Source organism: Ambystoma mexicanum, chromosome 4p, assembly GCF_040938575.1.
Source record: "Ambystoma mexicanum isolate Mex_15411 chromosome 4p, UKY_AmexF1_1, whole genome shotgun sequence".
In the NCBI taxonomy this organism is placed as follows: Eukaryota; Metazoa; Chordata; class Amphibia; order Caudata; family Ambystomatidae; genus Ambystoma; species Ambystoma mexicanum.
The window spans coordinates 690,999,640-691,020,192 of NC_090927.1; the positions used below are offsets into that span (position 1 = coordinate 690,999,640).

The 20,553-nt window shown below is 49.0% G+C and overlaps 1 protein-coding gene across 1 annotated transcript in view; it reads left to right on the forward strand.

Annotated features, from left to right (window-relative positions):
* The window catches only part of LOC138453420 (CD109 antigen-like), a 1,060,964-nt gene that overhangs the window by 925,833 nt on the left and 114,578 nt on the right, over positions 1-20,553 (forward strand). Inside the window, exon 27 of the mRNA XM_069606254.1 lies at positions 16,128-16,318. Within this exon, the coding sequence (XP_069462355.1) occupies positions 16,128-16,318 (191 nt within the window). The remainder of the gene's footprint in view (positions 1-16,127; positions 16,319-20,553) is intronic.

Genomic DNA, 20,553 nt, shown 5'->3' on the forward strand with positions numbered 1-20,553 from the left:
CCCAGCTGCTCCAGTGCCTCGTTCTGGCGACCCCACGAGTTCCCCCCGGGGGGTATCTTCATCCGGGAGGACAGTCTCATCCGGGTCAGGCGGGAGCTCAGCTCGAGAGTCCCCCAGTTTCTTAAAGAAGCTCACATTCCGAGTGACAGCCGACTTCCCGTCCGAGGCCGTTACCATCGATCCCTTTACTGCCACCACGTCCAGCGGCTCCGGTTCATATGGGAGCGAGAGTTTTCCGTGGGGATGCCGATTCCTGATCAGCACTTCGTCGCCCGGTTCCAGCCGCTGCGGACGAAGACCCCGCCGTATGTTCTCTTGATGTGTCCTTGCCTGTCGCTCCGCTTCCACCCGTTGGTCATCTATTACGCCGGGTTCCTTTTCATGTACCTCCGGGAGGAGACCTCGGGGGCACCTTCGGAACAGGACTTCAGCCGGGGCCACCCCCGTTGAGGCGTGTGGGGTGGTGCGGTACACTCTCAAGAACTGGTAAAGCACCCGCTGGAGGGGCTGGCCCTGTCCCTGGGCAATCCGGAATGTTTTGTTCAATGTCCTCATCAGCCTCTCCGCGTCCCCGTTCGCACGGGGCCACAGCGGGGACACCTTCCGGTGCGCCACTCCACAGCTCTCCAGAAATTCCGAGAACCTAGCGCTCTGGAATGGGGACCCATTGTCTGAGCACAGAGTCACTGGAAACCCATGGGTGGCAAAGATTTTCTCCACAGCGCCCACCACGTGCTCAAATGCCACCGACTCGACGAATTCCACCTCAGGGTATCGGGAGTATTCATCCACAATGGCCAGGAAGTGAGTGCCTACGGCCGTGGATCCGAAGTCCGCATGTACGACCTCCCACGGCCGGGTCCCACGTGGCATTACTTCGATTTCAGGCTCCCGCTGGACTGGGGAGGCCGCCTGGCACCACACACAGGCCGCTACGAAGTCGTCCACTTTTTTTTCTAGCTCGGGAAACCACACCTTCAGCCTCAGTCTCGCCTTCGTCTTGGCGGCCCCTTGGTGCCCCTGGTGTGCCAGGTTGATGACTTCATGGATCTTGGAGCCCGGCACCACCAGGCGATCGCCCCGCAGCAGCAGGCCCGACTCCGTGAAGGACAGTTCGTCCTTCACCTTCCAGAGTTGCTCGAGGGTCACTTTAGCTTCTTGAGTGCGCCCTGCCACCAATTCCAGCACGGACTTCCAGGACCCCGACCGCATCGAGCTCCTCAAGATGCGGAAACACTCGTCGTTGGCCGCAGCACTCTCCAGTTCGGGTAGCGGCATTGCGTTGGGGGTGGCACCCTCTACCACCATCCTGACGTGGTCATCGGCTTCCTCAGCACACGAGTCTTGTGCGGGTCCTCCACCGCCCACCGGGTGCCTGGACAGGTAGTCAGCCGCATTGTTGGTACCCGGCCGGTAGATCAGGGTGACGCTATACTCCAGAAGGGCCAACATCCACCTCTCGATTCTGGCTGGTGGTTTTGAAGATGATCCGGCCATGATCGGAAGCAGCGGCTTGTGGTCCGTTACCACTGTCACGGATCTCCCCAGCACATAAAGCCGAAAATGCCGACAGCCCCACAAGACAGCCAGGGCCTCGCGTTCGATCTGCGAGTATCTCTGTTCGGTCTCGGAGAGGGCTTTGCTGGCATATGCCACTGGCCTTACCCCCCCATCTCTGCCCACTTGGGTGAGCACAGCACCGAGGCCAAACGGGCTGGCGTCCACCACAATCTCGGACTCCAGGGCGGGGTCAAAAAAAGCCACGGTATCATCTGCTGTCAGGGCGCCTTTGATGTCCTCGAACGCCGACTGTTCCAACGGGCCCCACTGCCAGGTGGTATCCTTTTTCGTCAGGGCCCTCAGAGGCTCCGACCTCGAGGCGAGATTCCTGATGAAGCGCCCACAGTATGTTACCATACCCAGGAAGCTCCGCACATCTGACGCCGACTCAGGGGGGCGCGCGGTCCTGATGTCCTGGACCTTCCTGGGGTCCGGAGATACACCGTCCTCCTTGAAGATGAAACCAAAGAACTCAATGGTCGGGCGGAGGAACTCGCACTTGTCCTTGTGGAGAGTGAGCCCCAGCGACTGCAGCCTCTCGAGGGTCTTGGCCAGACGTTTCAGATGTTCAAGTTCCGTCCTGGCAAAGACCAGAATGTCGTCACTAATGTTTAGGACGCCCTCCAGATCTGCGAGAGCGCCTCGGATCAAGTTCTGAAATACCTCGGCTGCTGACGACACTCCGAAACTCAGCCGCTTATATCGGTAGAGCCCCCTGTGGGTAGTGAAGGTTGTAATGTATCGGGACTCTGGGTGGAGGACAACTTGGTGGTATCCCGCTCGTAAGTCCAACTTAGAGAAGAACCGGGCCCCCTGCACTTCAGCAATGATGTCATCGATTGTCGGGGTCAGGTGTCGTTCTCTCCTGATGGCCTTGTTGGGCAGCCTCATGTCCACACAGATCCGGACGGAGTCCGGCTGTTTTGGTTTCCTCGCCACTACGATAGGGGATACCCATGGAGTGGGGCCCTCCACCTTTTCGATTATATCTAGGTTCACCAGGTTGTCTAGTTCCCTGTCCACCTGGTCCCTTAGATGAAACGGGATCCGCCTGTGTTTCAGAGCCACGGGCTGCACCGACTCATCAATGTGGAGCCTCACGGGGTCACCCTTCATTCTCCCAATCCCTTTAAAGATGTCAGCATATTTGTCCAGCAGATCGTTGATGTCCTCTAAGTAGACTGAGTACGCGAAGCTCACTATGCCAAGAGCCTCCGCTGCCGCACAACTCAACAGGGTGTTGCTGCTCACCGGAGTCACGTAGAAGCGGGCCTTGATCTCCGACCCGTCATGCTCCACCTTGGCGACAAACGCACCGTCCAGCGGCAGGGGCTCCCGCCCGCCAAATGCAAAAATGCGGGCTCTCGGCGTCGCCAGCCTCGGGGGTGGGTTGAGCGCGGCATAATGTCCTCTCGCCATTACGTCGACTGAGGCCCCCGTGTCGACCAGCACCGGGACCGGCGAGCAGTTCACCTCCACGACGCATCTCGGCTGTCTCCTGCTCCTCCCCTTGAGGACTTCCATGCTGGAGACGAAGAAGATATTCTCCTCATCCTCTTCCTCCGCTTCTTCCGCCGGCGTCTCCTCTCCCGCCTGTTCCACCTGAGCTACATTGGGCGGGCGGTTTTGGCGAGGGGTCCACAGACGGGGTTGTCCCCTCGGAATCAGTACAGGCAGGGTCGCCCTGCACACTTCGAGAAGTGGTCGGGCACCCCACAGCGTCCGCAGATCTTTCCTATTGCCATGCACTCAGGCGAGTGGGGGAGGTCATAGCCGCACTTCTGGCATGACTCCACTGGCTCACCAGTTCTGTCTCTGGGAGCCCCACCGGGCCTTCGCACCCCTCTGCCGCCTCGCCAGACAGCGCACACCTCTTCCGGCCTCGCTGCGCGGGATCCGGCCTCCATCTTGTTGGCACGGGCCTCCGCCACCTCATGGCACCGCCCGAGCTCCAGGATTCTGGGCAGGGTGAGTCCGGGCTCTCTCAGGACCTGTCGCCTCAGCTTGCCAGACGAACATGCCTGGATTAGCATTGTCCTCATCATATCCTCCGCATCCCCCCACGCACACCCTTGGGATAGGCGGCGCAGGCGGCCATAGAAGGTGTCGAGCGTTTCATCCTCCTTTTGTCTGGCCGAGAGCATGACGAACCTCTCATAGTCCACGTTGGCAAGGGGAATGAAATGCGCGAGGAGGGCGGCTTTGGCTTGGTCATACGAGTTGTCCACCGGAGTTAACAACTCAAATATCTCCTGTACAGCTGCTCCGGCCGAATACAGCATCGTAGCCACCTTGCTGTCATTGTCCGTGACCTGGGCGGCCCGAAAGTACATGTCCAGCCGTCCAATCCATCTTCTCCATCGGGGGCCCAGGCTGGACGGAGGACCCGTAGCGTCAAACTCCGGAATGGGCTGCAAGGCCGCTTGCGCCCTGGCTTGGGCCATGGCCAGGGGTGGTGGTGGTTGGTTCGGGGGAAGAGCGGCACCAACCGTGGGTGTAGGCAGCCCAGACGTCGCAGGATGTGGGGTTGGCTGTGGGGGATTCTGTTGAAACAAATCTGCCAGGCTTTCGTCCTGCGAATCCTCCGATGCTGTGGCAGTCGCACCCTCCAGGGCGCCGAAATCACTCATGGGCCCAAGCGCACAGGCACCCTCGTACTAGTCCTGAGGGCCGCAACTTGCACCATTCCCCACACTGCCACCACCCTCGTGATGAGGAAAGGGTTAAAGAAGGTCCTTGAACCAAAATGTTCCAAAAATTGAGCTTCAAAAATGGAGTGGGCTGAGAAGGCCCAGCCACCTCAGTCCATCTTCCAGCTACCACACGACGTTGCAGACTGAAAATTGGCTAAAACATCAAAATTCAGGCATGGGCCTGCGGGTTAGGCTGCCCGCAGTCAGCAAATCCAAAAATTGGGCTTGGATGGCCTTCCGACTCCAAACTGGAGCTTTCGGAAGTTTCTCAGCCACGTGTGCAAGATGGCCGCCGGCCGCGTGTATGGTCCACGACCACAGCGTGAGACGAAGACATCCGCGGATGTTTCGTCACCGAAGAAAAAAATTATCCGGGATCGCTCTCACCGCCAGGCCCGGGCATCCAACACTCGTCGCCACTGTTGGGGGTCTCTGGGTGCCCCCCCGCGTGCCCGTGAGCCCCTCCACCCACAGACTCAGACTGGAGACGTCTGTGTGCTTCGGGCTCCCCGGTCGCTCTGACGCGGCCGGGAACGCCCCGTTTATTTAAGACGCACGCGGCGACGTGCAACGTCACGTCGCCGCGTGCGCGTCTCCCTCACGGGGCAACGCCACAACGACCCGCGTCCTCACTGATGCGGCGGAGGGCACAGGCAGTCCTCTCTCGCGCTGGGCGGAGGGGCAGCTCGCCTCTTTATGGACGATGTGGCTCCATATTCCGGAGCCGATGCTGCCTCACATCTTGTTGCGGCGCGAGCCGCAAGCATTCACCTTCTTCTTGGGGAAGGGTAGCTTCTCGGCGGCACAGCTCCTCCTCACGATGGTGGCCACCAAGCCACAGAACACGGCGGCATATGGGGGCCCTTACTTCCACATCGCCATTGTTGGGGGCCTGCCTCGGATCACCGCGCAGGCCCCTCTGTGTGCCGCAGACAAAGGAGTGGGGATCACCCCACTCGCTCCGGATCACCGAAGTAACCCACGTGACTGGGATCACCCAGCACACGGCATCCCCAGCTCTGGGGGCACCCAGGCCGGGGTGCCGCAGTCGACCATGATCACATGGCTAAGCAGCTGTGAGGGCAGCGTGGCCCAGCAGGGGTGCCGACCTCGTGAAGGGCCACGTCCCTGGGCCTGCTCCAAGCGATGATGCACCAGCAGGGTGCACCCAAAAGAAACGACACCGGAGTCAGGGTAGCATCGACTGAGCCGGAAGTGGCTCGTCCCTTTTATTAGCATGGTCACATGGTTCTCCATTGTTGGGGGTCGCCTGCCAGGTCCATATGGCAGGCGCCCCTGGGGTGCTGCTTCCTCACAGCACCCAAACAGGCCCAGCGCCTGTGGGAGTTTGGGGCCTGCCATGTCCATCCGGCAGGCCCCGCGGCGCTATGGGACACCAGCGCCATCCGGGTGGGGGCACAGCCTGCCAGGGTCCTGACCATGCGGACCTCGGCCACCGTCCTGGCACGAGGGTCCCATGTCAACAGGGCCTGCAGGCCTGTACCTCCCACAGGTAGGCCTGCGGCCTACACCATCAAGGTGTAACGCTCACCTGGTTCCCACGGAGGCGCGGCGTCGAAGGCGCAGAACTCTGAAGATGGACAGGAAGGGCCCCTCTATTCTGCCTTCCCTGGCTCGTTGGATACCCTCCTGTGCGTGAAAAGGGAGTATTACCAACTGTGGAACAATGCTCAAGCCTCCCACTCCCTTCCAACCCTCCACGATACCTCCTCCACGATTCCCCGTGAAGCCTCACCTTAGGGTTTGGAAGGATGAGCTCTCCATCCTGCTTCTGATGCAGGGGCGCGTTGAACCCCAGTTACTTCACTGGATTGAGGATTGATGGGAGTTCAGGTAAGCTTGACTGTTCAGGTAAGGCGCTGTAAAAGTTCTGTCCAAAAGTTCAAACTTAATAATAATGTTCGTTGTCTAATTGCAACAAGCGCTAATGCTTATGTCTTTTTCCCCTTAGGGGCCGGGGTTCAGAGTGCCGGAGATATGGCGCCGACCCGGAGTGAAACAGTTCTGGATGAGCGCTCAGGTAATGTCTTTGCATTCGCTCATTCAATGTCTTTGTCTTTTTTCCCCATAGGGGCCGGGGTCCGGAGATGCCAGGAAGCGGCAGGACCCGAAATGCAGTGGGAATAATCCAACAGGTAAGACTTAAAAGGAAACTGAGCTTTCCTTATTCCTTTTCTCCCTCTCACCTTGTTCTTGTCTTTTTTCCTCTAGGCGCCGGGGCGTAGCTGAATCCGGAAGATCGCTGCTGAAGATGGAAGCGCCTTGCAAAGATGAGTAAAATGCAGCGCTGCAGCGATCGAAACGAAATGCCTTTAAAATGATGTCTTCCTTTTCAGGGCCGTCGGAGAAATGACTCCGGGATGCAGATTTAGCAGGTAAGGGCTTTTCTTCTCCTATTCTCTTCCTTTCTCCCCTTGCAGGTGTTCCAGGGTGCTGGCAGGCGTGGCTGAAGTCAGGATGCAGGAGCTGACACGGTGAGCGTCCAGCTGCTAGGTGCAGAACAACGCGAAGCATGTTTGGCTGTTCGGGTGGGGTTTAAATAGCCTTGGAAGAAGTTCCTGGTATGTATCCTTCCACCAATCAGGTATGTATCCTTCCCCGACCACACCCGGGTGGTGAAGTAGTCCTACAAGTTAAGTAGTCCCATTCAGGCCTCAAGCGGGCCTGGATGAAGCAGCAAGGTCTGCATCAGGTAAGTGTGCACCCAAGCACTTAAACACATATCCTCTTCTATGAGCCTGGCGCCTAAGGCGCCAGGACTGGGGTCCGCTATGAGCCTGGCGCCTAAGGCGCCAGGACTGAGTCCAAAGGGCCCCGACTTGGGCAAGCTGAGACTTCCCTGGGGAAAATGATGTCTGCCTCTGGGGTTGCTGGGCCCGGCCTGGCTCCTTAGAGGTAGGCATCATGACAGTACCCCCCCTCAAGGCCCCTCCCAAGGTCTTTTCCTCTGGGGGTTTTGGTTTGTGCGGGAATCTTCGATGGAATCTTTGAATTAATCGTGGTGTGTGAACATAGTTACTGGGTTCCCAAGATCTTTCCTGAGGTCCATATCCTTTCCAATCAACAAGATAGAAGAGTTTCGACTTAACTATCTTGGAATCTAAAATGTCTTTCACTTCGAATTCTAATTCTCCATCAATTTGGACAGGGCCTGGGGGCTCAGACAGTCTGGTTCCAGGTTGTACTGGTTTTAGAAGAGATGCGTGAAAAACGGGATGAATCCGCATGTTGGATGGTAAATCGAGTTTAAAGGCCACTGGGTTGATAATAGCTTTGATGGGGTAAGGCCCAATGAATCTGGGATTAAAAGTTCGCTGACCCTTGAGGGGTAGATGTTTAGTTGCTAGCCATACCTGATCTCCTACTTGGTAAGGAGGAGTTTTACTTCGGTGCAAATCAGCGTTTTCTTTATACTTTTTCTTGGCTTGCTATAAGTGGGTTGTAGCTTCTTTGAAGGCTTGGGTTATTGTGGAATGTAGGTGATTTACTGCAGGCATCTCCAGGGTCAGAGGTGGATCTAGGTCAGAGGTCCGAGGATGGTGACCATACAGGCTATAAAAAGGAGTCTGTCCGGTTCCAGAATGCACTGAATTGTTGTATGCATATTCTGCAATCCAAAGGATGTCCTTCCAATTCAACTCGGATTGGTGTAACATGCACCGCAGATATTGCTCGAGAGTCTGATTGGTTCTCTCGGTTTGTCTGTCGGTCTGGGGGTGGTGGCTGGTGGATAACCGCACATCTATTTGTGCTAGTTGGCAACATTTCTTCCAAAAGTGGGAGATAAATTGACTTCCACGGTCTGAGACTAATATGGAAGGGAAACCATGTAACCGCACTATATTTTCCATAAATTCCTTGGCCAAGGTGGAAGCTGACGGCAATCCTTTTAAAGGGATAAAAAGGGCCATTTTAGAGAATAGATCCACTATTACGAGAATCGTGTTGTAACCACCACAAGGAGGCAGGTCAGTTATAAAGTCCATTGACAAGGTGTGCCAAGGTGCTGGTGGAATGTCCAAAGGTTGAAGTAGGCCGGCTGGCCTTTTCTTTTGACTCTTATTTTGGGCACAGATTCCGCAAGACAACACAAATGACTTTATGTCTTTTCTCCAAGAAGGCCACCAGAAGTGCGTTTGATCTTTTCTTCTGTTTTCGCGATACCGGGGTGTCCTTCCATTAATGATTCATGATGACGGGTAATGACAAGTTCCTGCAATTCTTTACTTGGCAGAAATAACCGCTCTTGGAAGTAGGGTAAATCATCCTTAACGGTGTAGTGAGGACCCTTTTGACTCCATTCCAGTAAGGCAGAAGAGTCAAAAAGCTGTTTTACTTGAGCTTGGATGTCCTCAATGGTTTGCAATGAAGTCAAGCCCAGAATTCTTTGTTCCGGTATGATTGGCACAGGTTCTAAACTCGAATTGGGTTCTTCCATGACTATCCGGGATAAGGCATCTGCCTTACCATTCTTGCAGCCAGGGCGATAGGTAATTACAAAATCAAATTCCGCAAAGAATAAAGCCCATCGGAGTTGTCGCGAAGATTGAGCTTTGGCCGTCTTTAAATACTGCAAATTTCTGTGGTCCGTAATTACGGTGATGGTGTGTCTTGCACCGAGAAGATAGTGACGCCAAGCCTTGAAAGCTGATTTAATAGCCAGTAGTTCTTTGTCGGTAATTGCGTAATTGAGTTCAGGTGGAGAGAATTTTCTGGACCAAAAGGCTACAGGGTGTAGTTGGTTAGTTTCTGGGTCTCTTTGCGACAGGACAGCTCCCATGGCCGAACTGGATGCATCGGTTTCCACGATGTAAGGGAGATCTGGGCGCGGGTGCTTCAATACAGGTGCAGAGGTGAATTTGGTTTTCAGGTCCTGAAAGGCTTGTTCAGCCTCAAGAGTCCATTCAAAGCGTTTATTTTTCTTTAGGAGAGCTGTGATGGGTTGAACAGTTCGAGAAAATTCCGGGATGAACCTTCGATAGAAATTGGCAAAGCCAAGCATGCTTTGCACTCCCTTCACAGAGCTAGGAGATGGCCATTTGAGAATGGCATCCACTTTCCGCGAGTCCATTCGGATTCCTTGAGGTGTCAGGATGAATCCGAGAAACTCCACTTCTGTGGTATGAAAAACGCATTTTTCGAGCTTGGCAAATAATTTGTGCTGGCGCAATTTCTCAAATACTGCCCTAACATGGTTTCTGTGATCAGATTCTGAGGAGGAATACACCAGGATGTCGTCAATATAAACGATGACACAAACATCGATAAGTTCCCGAAGAACATCATTCATGAAGTACTGAAAGGTGGCAGGTGCGTTGCACAAACCGAAGGGCATTACTTGATATTCGAAGAGCCCAAATTTGGTGCGGAATGCAGTCTTCCACTCGTCGCCCTCTTTTATACGTACCAGGTGGTAAGCTCCTCGGAGATCTAGCTTGGTGTACACATGAGCATCTTTTACTTGGTCGATAAGCTCAGGTATCAGGGGCAAAGGGTAACGATTCTTAATCGTTATCTGATTTAGGGCGCGGTAGTCAATACAGGCCTTAAGGTCTCCTTCCTTTTTAGGTACGAAGAACAAAGTGAAGAGACTGGTGACTTTGATGGGCGAATGAAACCATTGGCCAGGTATTGATCCAAATACTGGCGCAAATGCAGGTTGTCAGGTTCAGTAAGAGCATAAATCCTACTACAAGGTAGTTGTGCATTGGGTACCAAGTCGATTTGACAATCGTAAGATCGATGGGGAGGTAAGGTGTTAGCCTGCTCTTTCTGAAAAACATCTTGGAATTCTTGGTATTCAGATGGTAGCTGTACAGGGGTGGAAGTTACAGAGGCTAGACCCATAGCTGGATTCCTTGGGTAACAGGTTGGTTCACAATCAGGAAAAGTTATCTTCTTTGCTCGCCAGTCTATTCTCGGATTATATGTTTCTAACCAAGGGATTCCAAGAAGTACTTGAAATTGTGGGGCCTTGATCACATCAAACACGATTGCTTCCCGATGTCCGTCCTGACCCACCAGAGTGATTTCAACTGTGGAATGCGTTACAGGCCCTGAGGCTATTTCGGTTCCATCAACTGTAGTAATTACATCTTGGGTTACTTTCGGGCGGAGAGGAAGCTTAATCCTGGAAGCCAATTCACGGTCTATGTAATTTCCAATAGCTCCACTGTCTATGTATGCTTTTATAGCATGCAACTGCTGAGGCTGTTTTGGGTTCACAAGCACCATTGGCATGACAAAATGCGAGGTCAAAGAGTTTGTTTTCAAGCTCGGCAAGCGGACCCCTACGCTTGTCGGGCTAGGTCGTTTCCCGAACCAGGTGTCAATAACTCGTTATCAGTGGCTCCAACCACCTTCTTGGGTGGTTTAACTGGACAACTTTGAAGAAAGTGACCGGAAGTTCCGCAATACAGACAAAGTTGCATTTGTCGCCTTCTCTCTCGTTCCTTCTGCATTAATGGTCCTTTAACACTGCCAATTTGCATAGGTTCGGAAACGTCAGTACTCTTGGAGTTAACGTGGGTCTTGATAGGTACTCTGGTTTCATACTTGAGCCGATCTGCTTTTCTATTTTGAAGTCTGTGATCAAGTTGAACCACTAAGTCTATGTAGTCTGCGCAGGCCTGGGGTGGATCTACTATCTGAGCTATAACATCTTTAAGCTCTCCGCGCAGGCCTCGATGAAACAATGTGATCCTTTTATTTTCAGGCCATCCGGTTTCCACAACTAGTCTATTAAAGGTGGCGATATAGGACAAAAGATCCTGATTACCTTGTCGTAAGGATAGCAGTTCGTTGTCAAGGGCCTGTCCCTGCGAGTGTCGAGCGAACAATCTTTCCATGCTGGCCTGGAAGCCCTGGAAATCCCAGAGAATGGGATCATCCTGATTTACCAATGGAATAGACCAATCGGCAGCACAGCCACTGAGGTAAGATAGTACAAAGGCTACTTTGGTCTGGTCGTTGGGGAAGGCCCCGGGCCTGCATAAAAAGTGTAAACGGCATTGGTTCATAAAAACGGCATATTTCTTGGGATCCCCCGCAAAACGTTCCGGTGGGGCCAAAGGCATGTGTCCAGGTAGATTGATTTGTACCGGGTTATTCGAACCCATTGTTGTAGAAATATCTCCAGAAACAGGTAAAGGAGTGTGCTCTGCCTGGCCCTGCAATAACCTTTTGGCCAGATCATCAGTTCTTTCCTTGGATAGGATTAGTTCCCTTCTGAGAGCATTAGTCTCCTGGCGGGCTGAGTGCACTTCTGCCCGTAATTCCCCTAAAAGATGGGCCAGCTGATCTGTCTCGGAAGTCTCCATAGCGCCCAGGTGGGAAATTGTGGTAAGGCTTCGCGTTCTGTAACGCTCACCTGGTTCCCACGGAGGCGCGGCGTCGAAGGCGCAGAACTCTGAAGATGGACAGGAAGGGCCCCTCTATTCTGGCTTCCCTGGCTCGTTGGATACCCTCCTGTGCGTGAAAAGGGAGTATTACCAACTGTGGAACAATGCTCAAGCCTCCCACTCCCTTCCAACCCTCCACGATACCTCCTCCACGATTCCCCGTGAAGCCTCACCTTAGGGTTTGGAAGGATGAGCTCTCCATCCTGCTTCTGATGCAGGGGCGCGTTGAAACCCAGTTACTTCACTGGATTGAGGATTGATGGGAGTTCAGGTAAGCTTGACTGTTCAGGTAAGGCGCTGTAAAAGTTCTGTTCAAAAGTTCAAACTTAATAATAATGTTCGTTGTCTAATTGCAACAAGCGCTAATGCTTATGTCTTTTTCCCCTTAGGGGCCGGGGTTCAGAGTGCCGGAGATATGGCGCCGACCCGAAGTGAAACAGTTCTGGATGAGCGCTCAGGTAATGTCTTTGCATTCGCTCATTCAATGTCTTTGTCTTTTTTCCCCATAGGGGCCGGGGTCCGGAGATGCCAGGAAGCGGCAGGACCCGAAATGCAGTGGGAATAATCCAACAGGTAAGACTTAAAAGGAAACTGAGCTTTCCTTATTCCTTTTCTCCCTCTCACCTTGTTCTTGTCTTTTTTCCTCTAGGCGCCGGGGCGTAGCTGAATCCGGAAGATCGCTGCTGAAGATGGAAGCGCCTTGCAAAGGTGAGTAAAATGCAGCGCTGCAGCGATCGAAACGAAATGCCTTTAAAATGATGTCTTCCTTTTCAGGGCCGTCGGAGAAATGACTCCGGGATGCAGATTTAGCAGGTAAGGGCTTTTCTTCTCCTATTCTCTTCCTTTCTCCCCTTGCAGGTGTTCCAGGGTGCTGGCAGGCGTGGCTGAAGTCAGGATGCAGGAGCTGACACGGTGAGCGTCCAGCTGCTAGGTGCAGAACAACGCGAAGCATGTGTGGCTGTTCGGGTGGGGTTTAAATAGCCTTGGAAGAAGTTCCTGGTATGTATCCTTCCACCAATCAGGCATGTATCCTTCCCCGACCACACCCGGGTGGTGAAGTAGTCCTACAAGTTAAGTAGTCCCATTCAGGCCTCAAGAGGGCCTGGATGAAGCAGCAAGGTCTGCATCAGGTAAGTGTGCACCCAAGCACTTAAACACATATCCTCTTCTATGAGCCTCGCGCCTAAGGCGCCAGGACTGGGGTCCGCTATGAGCCTGGCGCCTAAGGCGCCAGGACTGAGTCCAAAGGGCCCCGACTTGGGCAAGCTGAGACTTCCCTGGGGAAAATGATGTCTGCCTCTGGGGTTGCTGGGCCCGGCCTGGCTCCTTAGAGGTAGGCATCATGACACAAGGAGACACGGACTCAGACCAACCTTCCACGGAGTCTGCAGCCGTTCTGTCTCACGTGCCTGCAGGGGCTCCCTATATTAACTTGGGCCATGACACAGTCATGGCCCATCTTAAAGGGGCAATACACGGGGGAGGGACACATCCCCTTAAAGGGGCAACACACATGGGAGGGTCCCACGTAACATCCATGTGACCATGACACCAACATTAGAAGATACCATGTCTCCCCTGAAGGGGTGACATGCAACAGGCGTGACACCCTGTCCAATTTTTTCATTGAATAAATATTGAAGATGAGAACAGACATTTTAGTGTCTGATCACCCTTATTCTCCAGCCTCCAATGCCTCACAGAGAGAGGAAAATGTTAGTACCTCATCCTTTGCTTCTTTTAACCGTGTTGACCCTTCAGAAGTGGTTATGGCCCTCTTACATCTTAAATCAGCATCTCCCACAGTGCCGGTCCATGTATTTTGAATTCCGAACTGAGAGCAAACCTACATTTAACTCCTGAACTGAGAACAGACCTAAATTTAACTACAAAAGTGCATTTTGAATTCCCGAACGGAAAGCAAACTTATATTCCACTTACAAGAGTGCATTTTCAAACTTAAATTTGAACTACAAGAACAAGTATACATTTCGAATAAACAAGCGTGTTTTTTTCACAATCAAACTTAAACCTTAAGCAACACATGTAACTATTGAATTAAAAGTAGTTCAAATTAACCAGATATTAAAAGCCATTAAGCAATTTACATGAAAAGTACAAGAAGAACATTAAAATACAACCCAAGAGGCAGACAAGGGAAAGCCAAAAAGAGTGGGATGTTGTATACCAGGCCAGGAGGCCCACCTAAAGACATTAAGCAGAAACACCTTGGTGCACAGGAGCAAGTGCCAACGAATACCGTGGGGGACAGTAACACGCACCAAGGAAACCCTTGACACACAGGAGCAAGTGCCAAGGAACCAGCAGGGGGCTGAAGAGCCCAGAGATCCTGGTTGCGTGGCCTGTAAAGGGTGGACTGTGTGGTCTGACAACTTTGCCTAGACCAGTGAACCCTGAATACTAAAAGTCCAGAATATTGGGAAAACCAACTGTTAAAACAAACTAAAAAAGGTGAAGTTGAAGTCTTGGGGAAGGGAGTTCTGAGACTGAAAAACCTGTTCATGTTGTTTTGAGAGCTTGCTCTCAAGACCCCCCTTTTTTGTTTGGAATTGTGTTGCATGGATCTTGGGGAAGGGAACCCCAAGGATTATCTTTAATTATGTTGGTTGGAGCTCGAGAGACGTATTCTTGAGACTTTTTGTGGGACTGTATTATACTAGGGGAAAGAGAGCTGAGAGCTGGAAGAAGCAACAAACGTTGCATTGAACTTTGCTTCTTTGGGTATTAACATCCCTACACATTGTTAGTCTAAATGGTTAGGACAGATAAAAGTTGTAGACGTTGACAGACTTTCAAGTGGGACTATTTGACTCAGACTTTCCTTAGTTTTATACCGATAGGGAAATCCCACCTTTGCATAGGGCAAGATAGGTTTCAACCATCCTGACATGTATAAAGTGCTTTAGTTTGAAATATAAGTCTGTTGTCGTTATCTTGCTTCATGATGCCTTCACAAAGATGTATTAAAAAATAATGTGATTGATACATTTATGCTAAAAGATACATGCCCTATACAATGGGCCAATTTAATTTATATCTGTTTCTTGTACTGTAGTCCTGTAAAAAACGAGCATTGACTACGCCAACAGTTTTGGCTTGCATTTAGGTATTAGATAATTGTGGGCATTTGCCAGGCACTACTATCATATTCCTAGGTAATCGTGCCATTTCTCAACTGTTGCCACTTTAGCCAGGTAGAAGGTTATGTCAATGTCTGGCAAATACCTATCCCATGACTTCACAAAAACCAAAACTCTTGACTTTGCCAAAGCTTATTGTGATTGTATTGTCTGCAGCCCTTGGGTTTGACCACTCCCATGTTGTTCTTCTGCCCTTACCTGATGCTCACGCCACCACGTCTTGATAAAACTCTCTCATTGCCAATGTGTTGTGTTGAGAGATTGACAGGAAAGACATCAACAGTGAGTGATCTTATCTCAACTGCCTTAAATGGTGTAGGCACATTTTTCTATGTAGGTGCATGTTCTTGATAACAGCACATATGCTACAAAACTCACTGCACTACCTCCAAAATGCACATTCACACCCGACAAAGGGCGCTTAGCCAATCAGGTGGCTGGAAGAGCGGGAGAGTATTCACTGGATGCCGTCTGGTCTTTCCATTCACATGAGGCCCTCCTGGTTGCACAATTTTTTTTTAATATGAGGAGGCAACAGGGAGCCTCCCCACCCTCCCAAAACAAAACATACCCTTTCCCTACTTACATGCTGGAACGGAGCGTTGTGCTCCGGTTCCAGATGCTCCTCCCGTCTATGGCCACCCCTTTTCCTATGGCAGCAGGCATTTTCTTTTCTCCGGAGATTGGTGTCACGCAATATGCGCAGCCAATCTGCTAGAAAAAAAGAAAACATTCAAACCCAGATGAACCCGGGGGTGCGAACGGCTATCATACCCTTGTTGGGAGAGTACATGGCCGGTGTCAGCCCACATTCCTCACTGAGGCCCTCACTTTGATTGGGCCTGCCTAGGCTCAGGCTGGTGGGCTATCAGCTATGTCATCCCCTGACGTGGGGGTGATTGGCATATTATCCTCCTGAAAGTGGTGCTTTTATGAGGCTGATCACCTATTCAGGGCACTGTTTAGTGGCCGGCATTCTAAATAATTACTTCTAAATCCCAACTGAGCGTGTCTGTTGTAATATTACTTTTTGCTACACTGCCACAGATTTTCCACATTATCTTTGTGTGCTGCACGTTGCTGATTATACTGCAGACTTAATGGGGCATGTCAAGCTGTACATAACTTGAAATGGACTATGAAACACTGATGTACTGGCCATTTTAAAGGCCAGCCAACATTCTAATTTTCGTAAGCATTCAAAGTGCGTGCTATGCGCATTAAATTTGCAGTTCTTTCTTCTGATGTTGCTCTACAATGCTTGCACTAATCAGCTTCATCATCTGTTTCAGATGATGCAATGTTTTGGTCCTCACCAGCAGCTGGACTAGCCAACTACTGGCAGCCAAGATCATCAGAGATTGAGACATCAGCATACGCTTTGTTAGCCTGCTCCCAGCAGAACAGGATCAATGAAGGTATCCCCATCATGAAATGGCTCAGTCAGCAAAGGAGTCAACTTGGTGGTTACACGTCTACTCAGGTAAAGAATTATCTTTGCTGGCATGGAAGCTTCCGATTGTGATATAATCAGGTAGCTTTTTAAAAAATGTTCAATGGGACCTAAAAGGGTTGGTTATGCAGTAGATTTGGTCCAAAAAGGGCAAAGTGCTCAAAAGAAAGAGCCAAATGAAATGCAAACAGCTGGTTCCTTTCTAAAAGCAACATACTGAGATAGGAATTGTAGAAATACATTTCTCCACAGTATGCCGAATTTTCATTTTAATTTGCATTTAATTTGTAGATTTGGGCTTAACTACAAGAATTTAAGTTCTGCTACCTTTTATAGCACTAACTAAAAATAACATAATGAGATGGTGCAATGCTTTATTTTGTTTAGTTAGTCCAACAAAATGTATCAGAATGTGAATTTGTGTCATTTTAAAAAGTAGTATATGGTGAATGATTTCACTGGAGAGGCATAAATGTGTACCACTAATGAGGATGAACCAACCACAGGGATTCAGCGGTATTAACCCCTTATCAATTTTTTAATTGTATCTTCGGTTTATTAAAACCTTTACACAAAATTAAAATACATTTTACATACAGTAAACTACATTACATTTCCTTAATGAGTAATTAAAATTGAGACATAATATTTCAATAATCCATACATTACCTAACTTAACTGTGCAAGATAAAAGAAATTCACCTTTTGGGGGTTATCCTTGTTCACTTAATTTGTCAGTTTCGTGTTCCCAAAGGGCCAACTTTCTCCCGTCTCAATGTAATTTTCCTTATTAAAGTGTGTAAGTGCGATGACCATCCTATGTTTGTTACCTACCAATAACTGAAGCCAAATTCATTCGAGGACAATAATTCATTTATATAGACAAGTGTGTAACCTAAAGTAAATCTACCAAAGATTTTATATGACAAAAGATGTGTTAGAAGACAGTGTAAAATTAAATATTCTTGACTCTCTTGGGTTCCTTGGGACTCACAAAGGCGTCAGCTTCTCTGTTCGTTTGCCACATCTCTTCTAGGATCCCAGATCTAGAAAGTGTGCAGTTGGTTCAGTCTGAATCTCAGAAATACCAAACGCAAATGATAAACGGGAAGATATGTTAGGTATGTGGAGATGGTATCATACGTCCATAGGATTTTAGCATATTCTTCCAAAGAGGCCTGTAATGATTCACACTGTTTTACCCAGAAACACTCTTGCCCTTTTAATTTGACTCTAACTGGTTTTACCTCTAAAAGATCTTCATCACATCAGTGAGGGGTCAGAAATTGTATTAACTCAAAAGGTTGGATAAACGCCTCACTATTCGTACCCTGACAAGGATTTCCGTGCCTAAAATAAACTAAAGGAGACACTAACAAAATGTTTGTCCCTCACACTTATATATACAATAAATCAAAAAGGAAATATATGGACATTTAACAACAACAACTATAACAGTAGAAGTCACGCCACAATAACTTCTTCTTCTGATAACCTGGGCAAACCTCCCTTCCCCAGGTTCAAGCAGGCTATTCTTTAACTGTTCAAATAGGAGAAGGAAATCCTTTGTCATAATAAAATGTTCCACTTCAGTTCCCTTTCTAATCCAACTTGACAACACAAAAAGTTCCAATCTGGATTCCAAGAATGATACACAATTGTTTAACAAAGCTGTCCTCTTTCCACGTGTAACCATGGTCTTGAGACAGCTTCTTGTTATCAACAATGTATATTTAAATAAAGCTCTTGAAACTGTTTGTCATTACAATGAATATTTTAGAACTTCATTAGGTTAAAATCAAATGTCTTTGTCAGGATATTTTGGCACCACTTTAGCTTCAGTACTATTTCACCAAAATACTGCAGTGTTTCTCCAATTACTTGGTCATATGTTTTACCCCAGCATAGTACTTCATGAGCGTCCACCTGGTTTACTGTCATGCCAGGTTTACTACTTCTACAACTCTCTGCTCAAGTGTACTCCTGCCAGAACAGAACCAATGGTTCCAAATGCTCTTGGTCTGGTATACTCTCCTGCCAACCAAGACAAATTACGGCAGTTCTCTGCTCGGGTACTACTGCCCAACAGGACTAATTGGTGCAAAGTCCTATGGCCTGGTATAGTCCCTTGGAGAAAGGAACCGCAGTCCACAGGCTGTGGAGCACTCATGTCTCCTGCCGACCCAGAATGTTTGTATAAATGAACAGACTTTATAAATAATTAATCACATGACATTTAGAAGAAATAATTCAATATTCGAATTTTCAAAGTGAAAAACACAAGGTTTTAATAGGGGTAAACCGAACATAGAGTAAGTTCCTTGTATGGTTAAGACATATCATGATAAATTCAAGTTTCATCAAATTTCATCAAATACATATACATTTCAAAAAAGTTTCAAAAACATTTTCCATGTGCAAGTAACTGCTCAACGCGTTTCAGAATGGAATGTCCCTTCATCAGGAGCTCAGTATTCAATATCCTTCTCAAACCAACAATTCGCAGTGATCTATAGTGTAACATAAAGAGGCGATATATTAGTTGTTATGCTGATTTAAGGTTCGCTGAACTTATTATTTACATATTCATCATGGCTCTCATGTAACGGCTTAGATATTCACCTGCTAAGAATTCATGGTGGGTGATGAAGAAAGGGTTCAGTTCAAATAATGATTGGAGGAGCCTAAAGAGTAAATTAAAGGTGTGTTACTGTCTATCACAAGTTGCAAAGCAGTCAGAAAATCTGCACGTGCAATGCCATCTTACCCGGCTTCAGATGGTATGGAGCACAAAAAGCAGTGGCTCCCTCAATGTAGTGGTCGCTGGAGGAATAACTAGTTTTCTGGAACAAGATGGTAAATGGACGTGTATTTAGTTATGCTGCTTATACAGACAAGGTGACTCTAGAGATTTGCATGATGTAAATGCATTTACCTATTGTTCACCTTTGAAGTCGCGTGCAGTCCGTTTTGGGATGTAATTCTGTGTTTTAGCGCATAAATACGTGACCTCCAAAGTGGAGATGCATGAGTTGATAACATGCAGCACCTCTGAAAGACAAGAGCGTAATGGAGTTACAGGGTCTAAAATTCCCTAGGTCTCTGGTTTATTGAGATACTATGATGCGTAGGACTTACTTGTGAGCATCAAAATGTCATTGTGGTGAGATCCGTGTTGGAGCATGTTGGCATCCTCCTAGAGGGAGCCCATTGTGCTGACTAATGGATTATTGCACTCATACGGCGGCGCATGGCGGTGCGATGACGTCACATGTAAACAAGTGATATCATCACGTAGTGACGCCCATGAACGCGAGATGCAGTTGATTGCTATAGAGGAGATTCAAGGAATGCCGTATAGGGAGGCGGGCTTGTGAAGATGAAAACGGATATGATGAAAATGAGTGTAATGAAAATTGAAAAGAAACATAATAAGGATACATGAGGTGTAGACCCTCCCTGTACTGTTGGCTTTGAAATGCCTATGTAGGGCAATGCCCAAGTAGAAGGTGGTCACCAACGATTTAAAAAAAACATTTATATAAGTGTGCTCTTAGTTCTTACCAAGTGAGTCTCACATAGTGGTATCCATGCTCACAGTCTAGTGGGGACATTCATGGGTACCAATAAATATAAAGTGACAAACACACAATTAGAGGATATATACACAATTAGAGAGTATATTCAGATAATGGCCACACAACTTAGATTAGTAGATGTGCTGGAGATTATAGACATAGACCGGGTGGTGCGAGGTATCAGAATCTCTCAGGGGGGTCTTATATAGTATTCACACTGCAACTCACGAAAATCATTTTATATAACTACTTTTTCAGATTTAACAACCAGTTCTACCTACAAGAGACTGGTACATCCATGGGCTCAGCCATGGCACCCACTTATGCACATCTGTACATGTTTCATTTAGAGACATGAGAACAAAGTGTAGGGTGGAAGGCACAACTATGTCAATAATACGTATTTAAGTCATTAAGTTGGGGTATGGTCATAATTCTCAATATGGTTCATAGATTTCTGGTGCAGCAGGGAGAATCTCGAGGCCACTCAGGATTCAGAAAAAACGAAGCACTAGACACACACCAGCCGTTGCCAGCTGGTAGCCCTATGCTGCACTCTTTGTGGGACGCAGTCCCCGATATTATTTTATAGAACCTCGTGAGTCTAATCCCCCTCCCAACCGGAGAGGTTTTGGGTCACGAGAGTCAACAATCTAAGTATTGTTGCGATGCAGTCAGCATTTACTA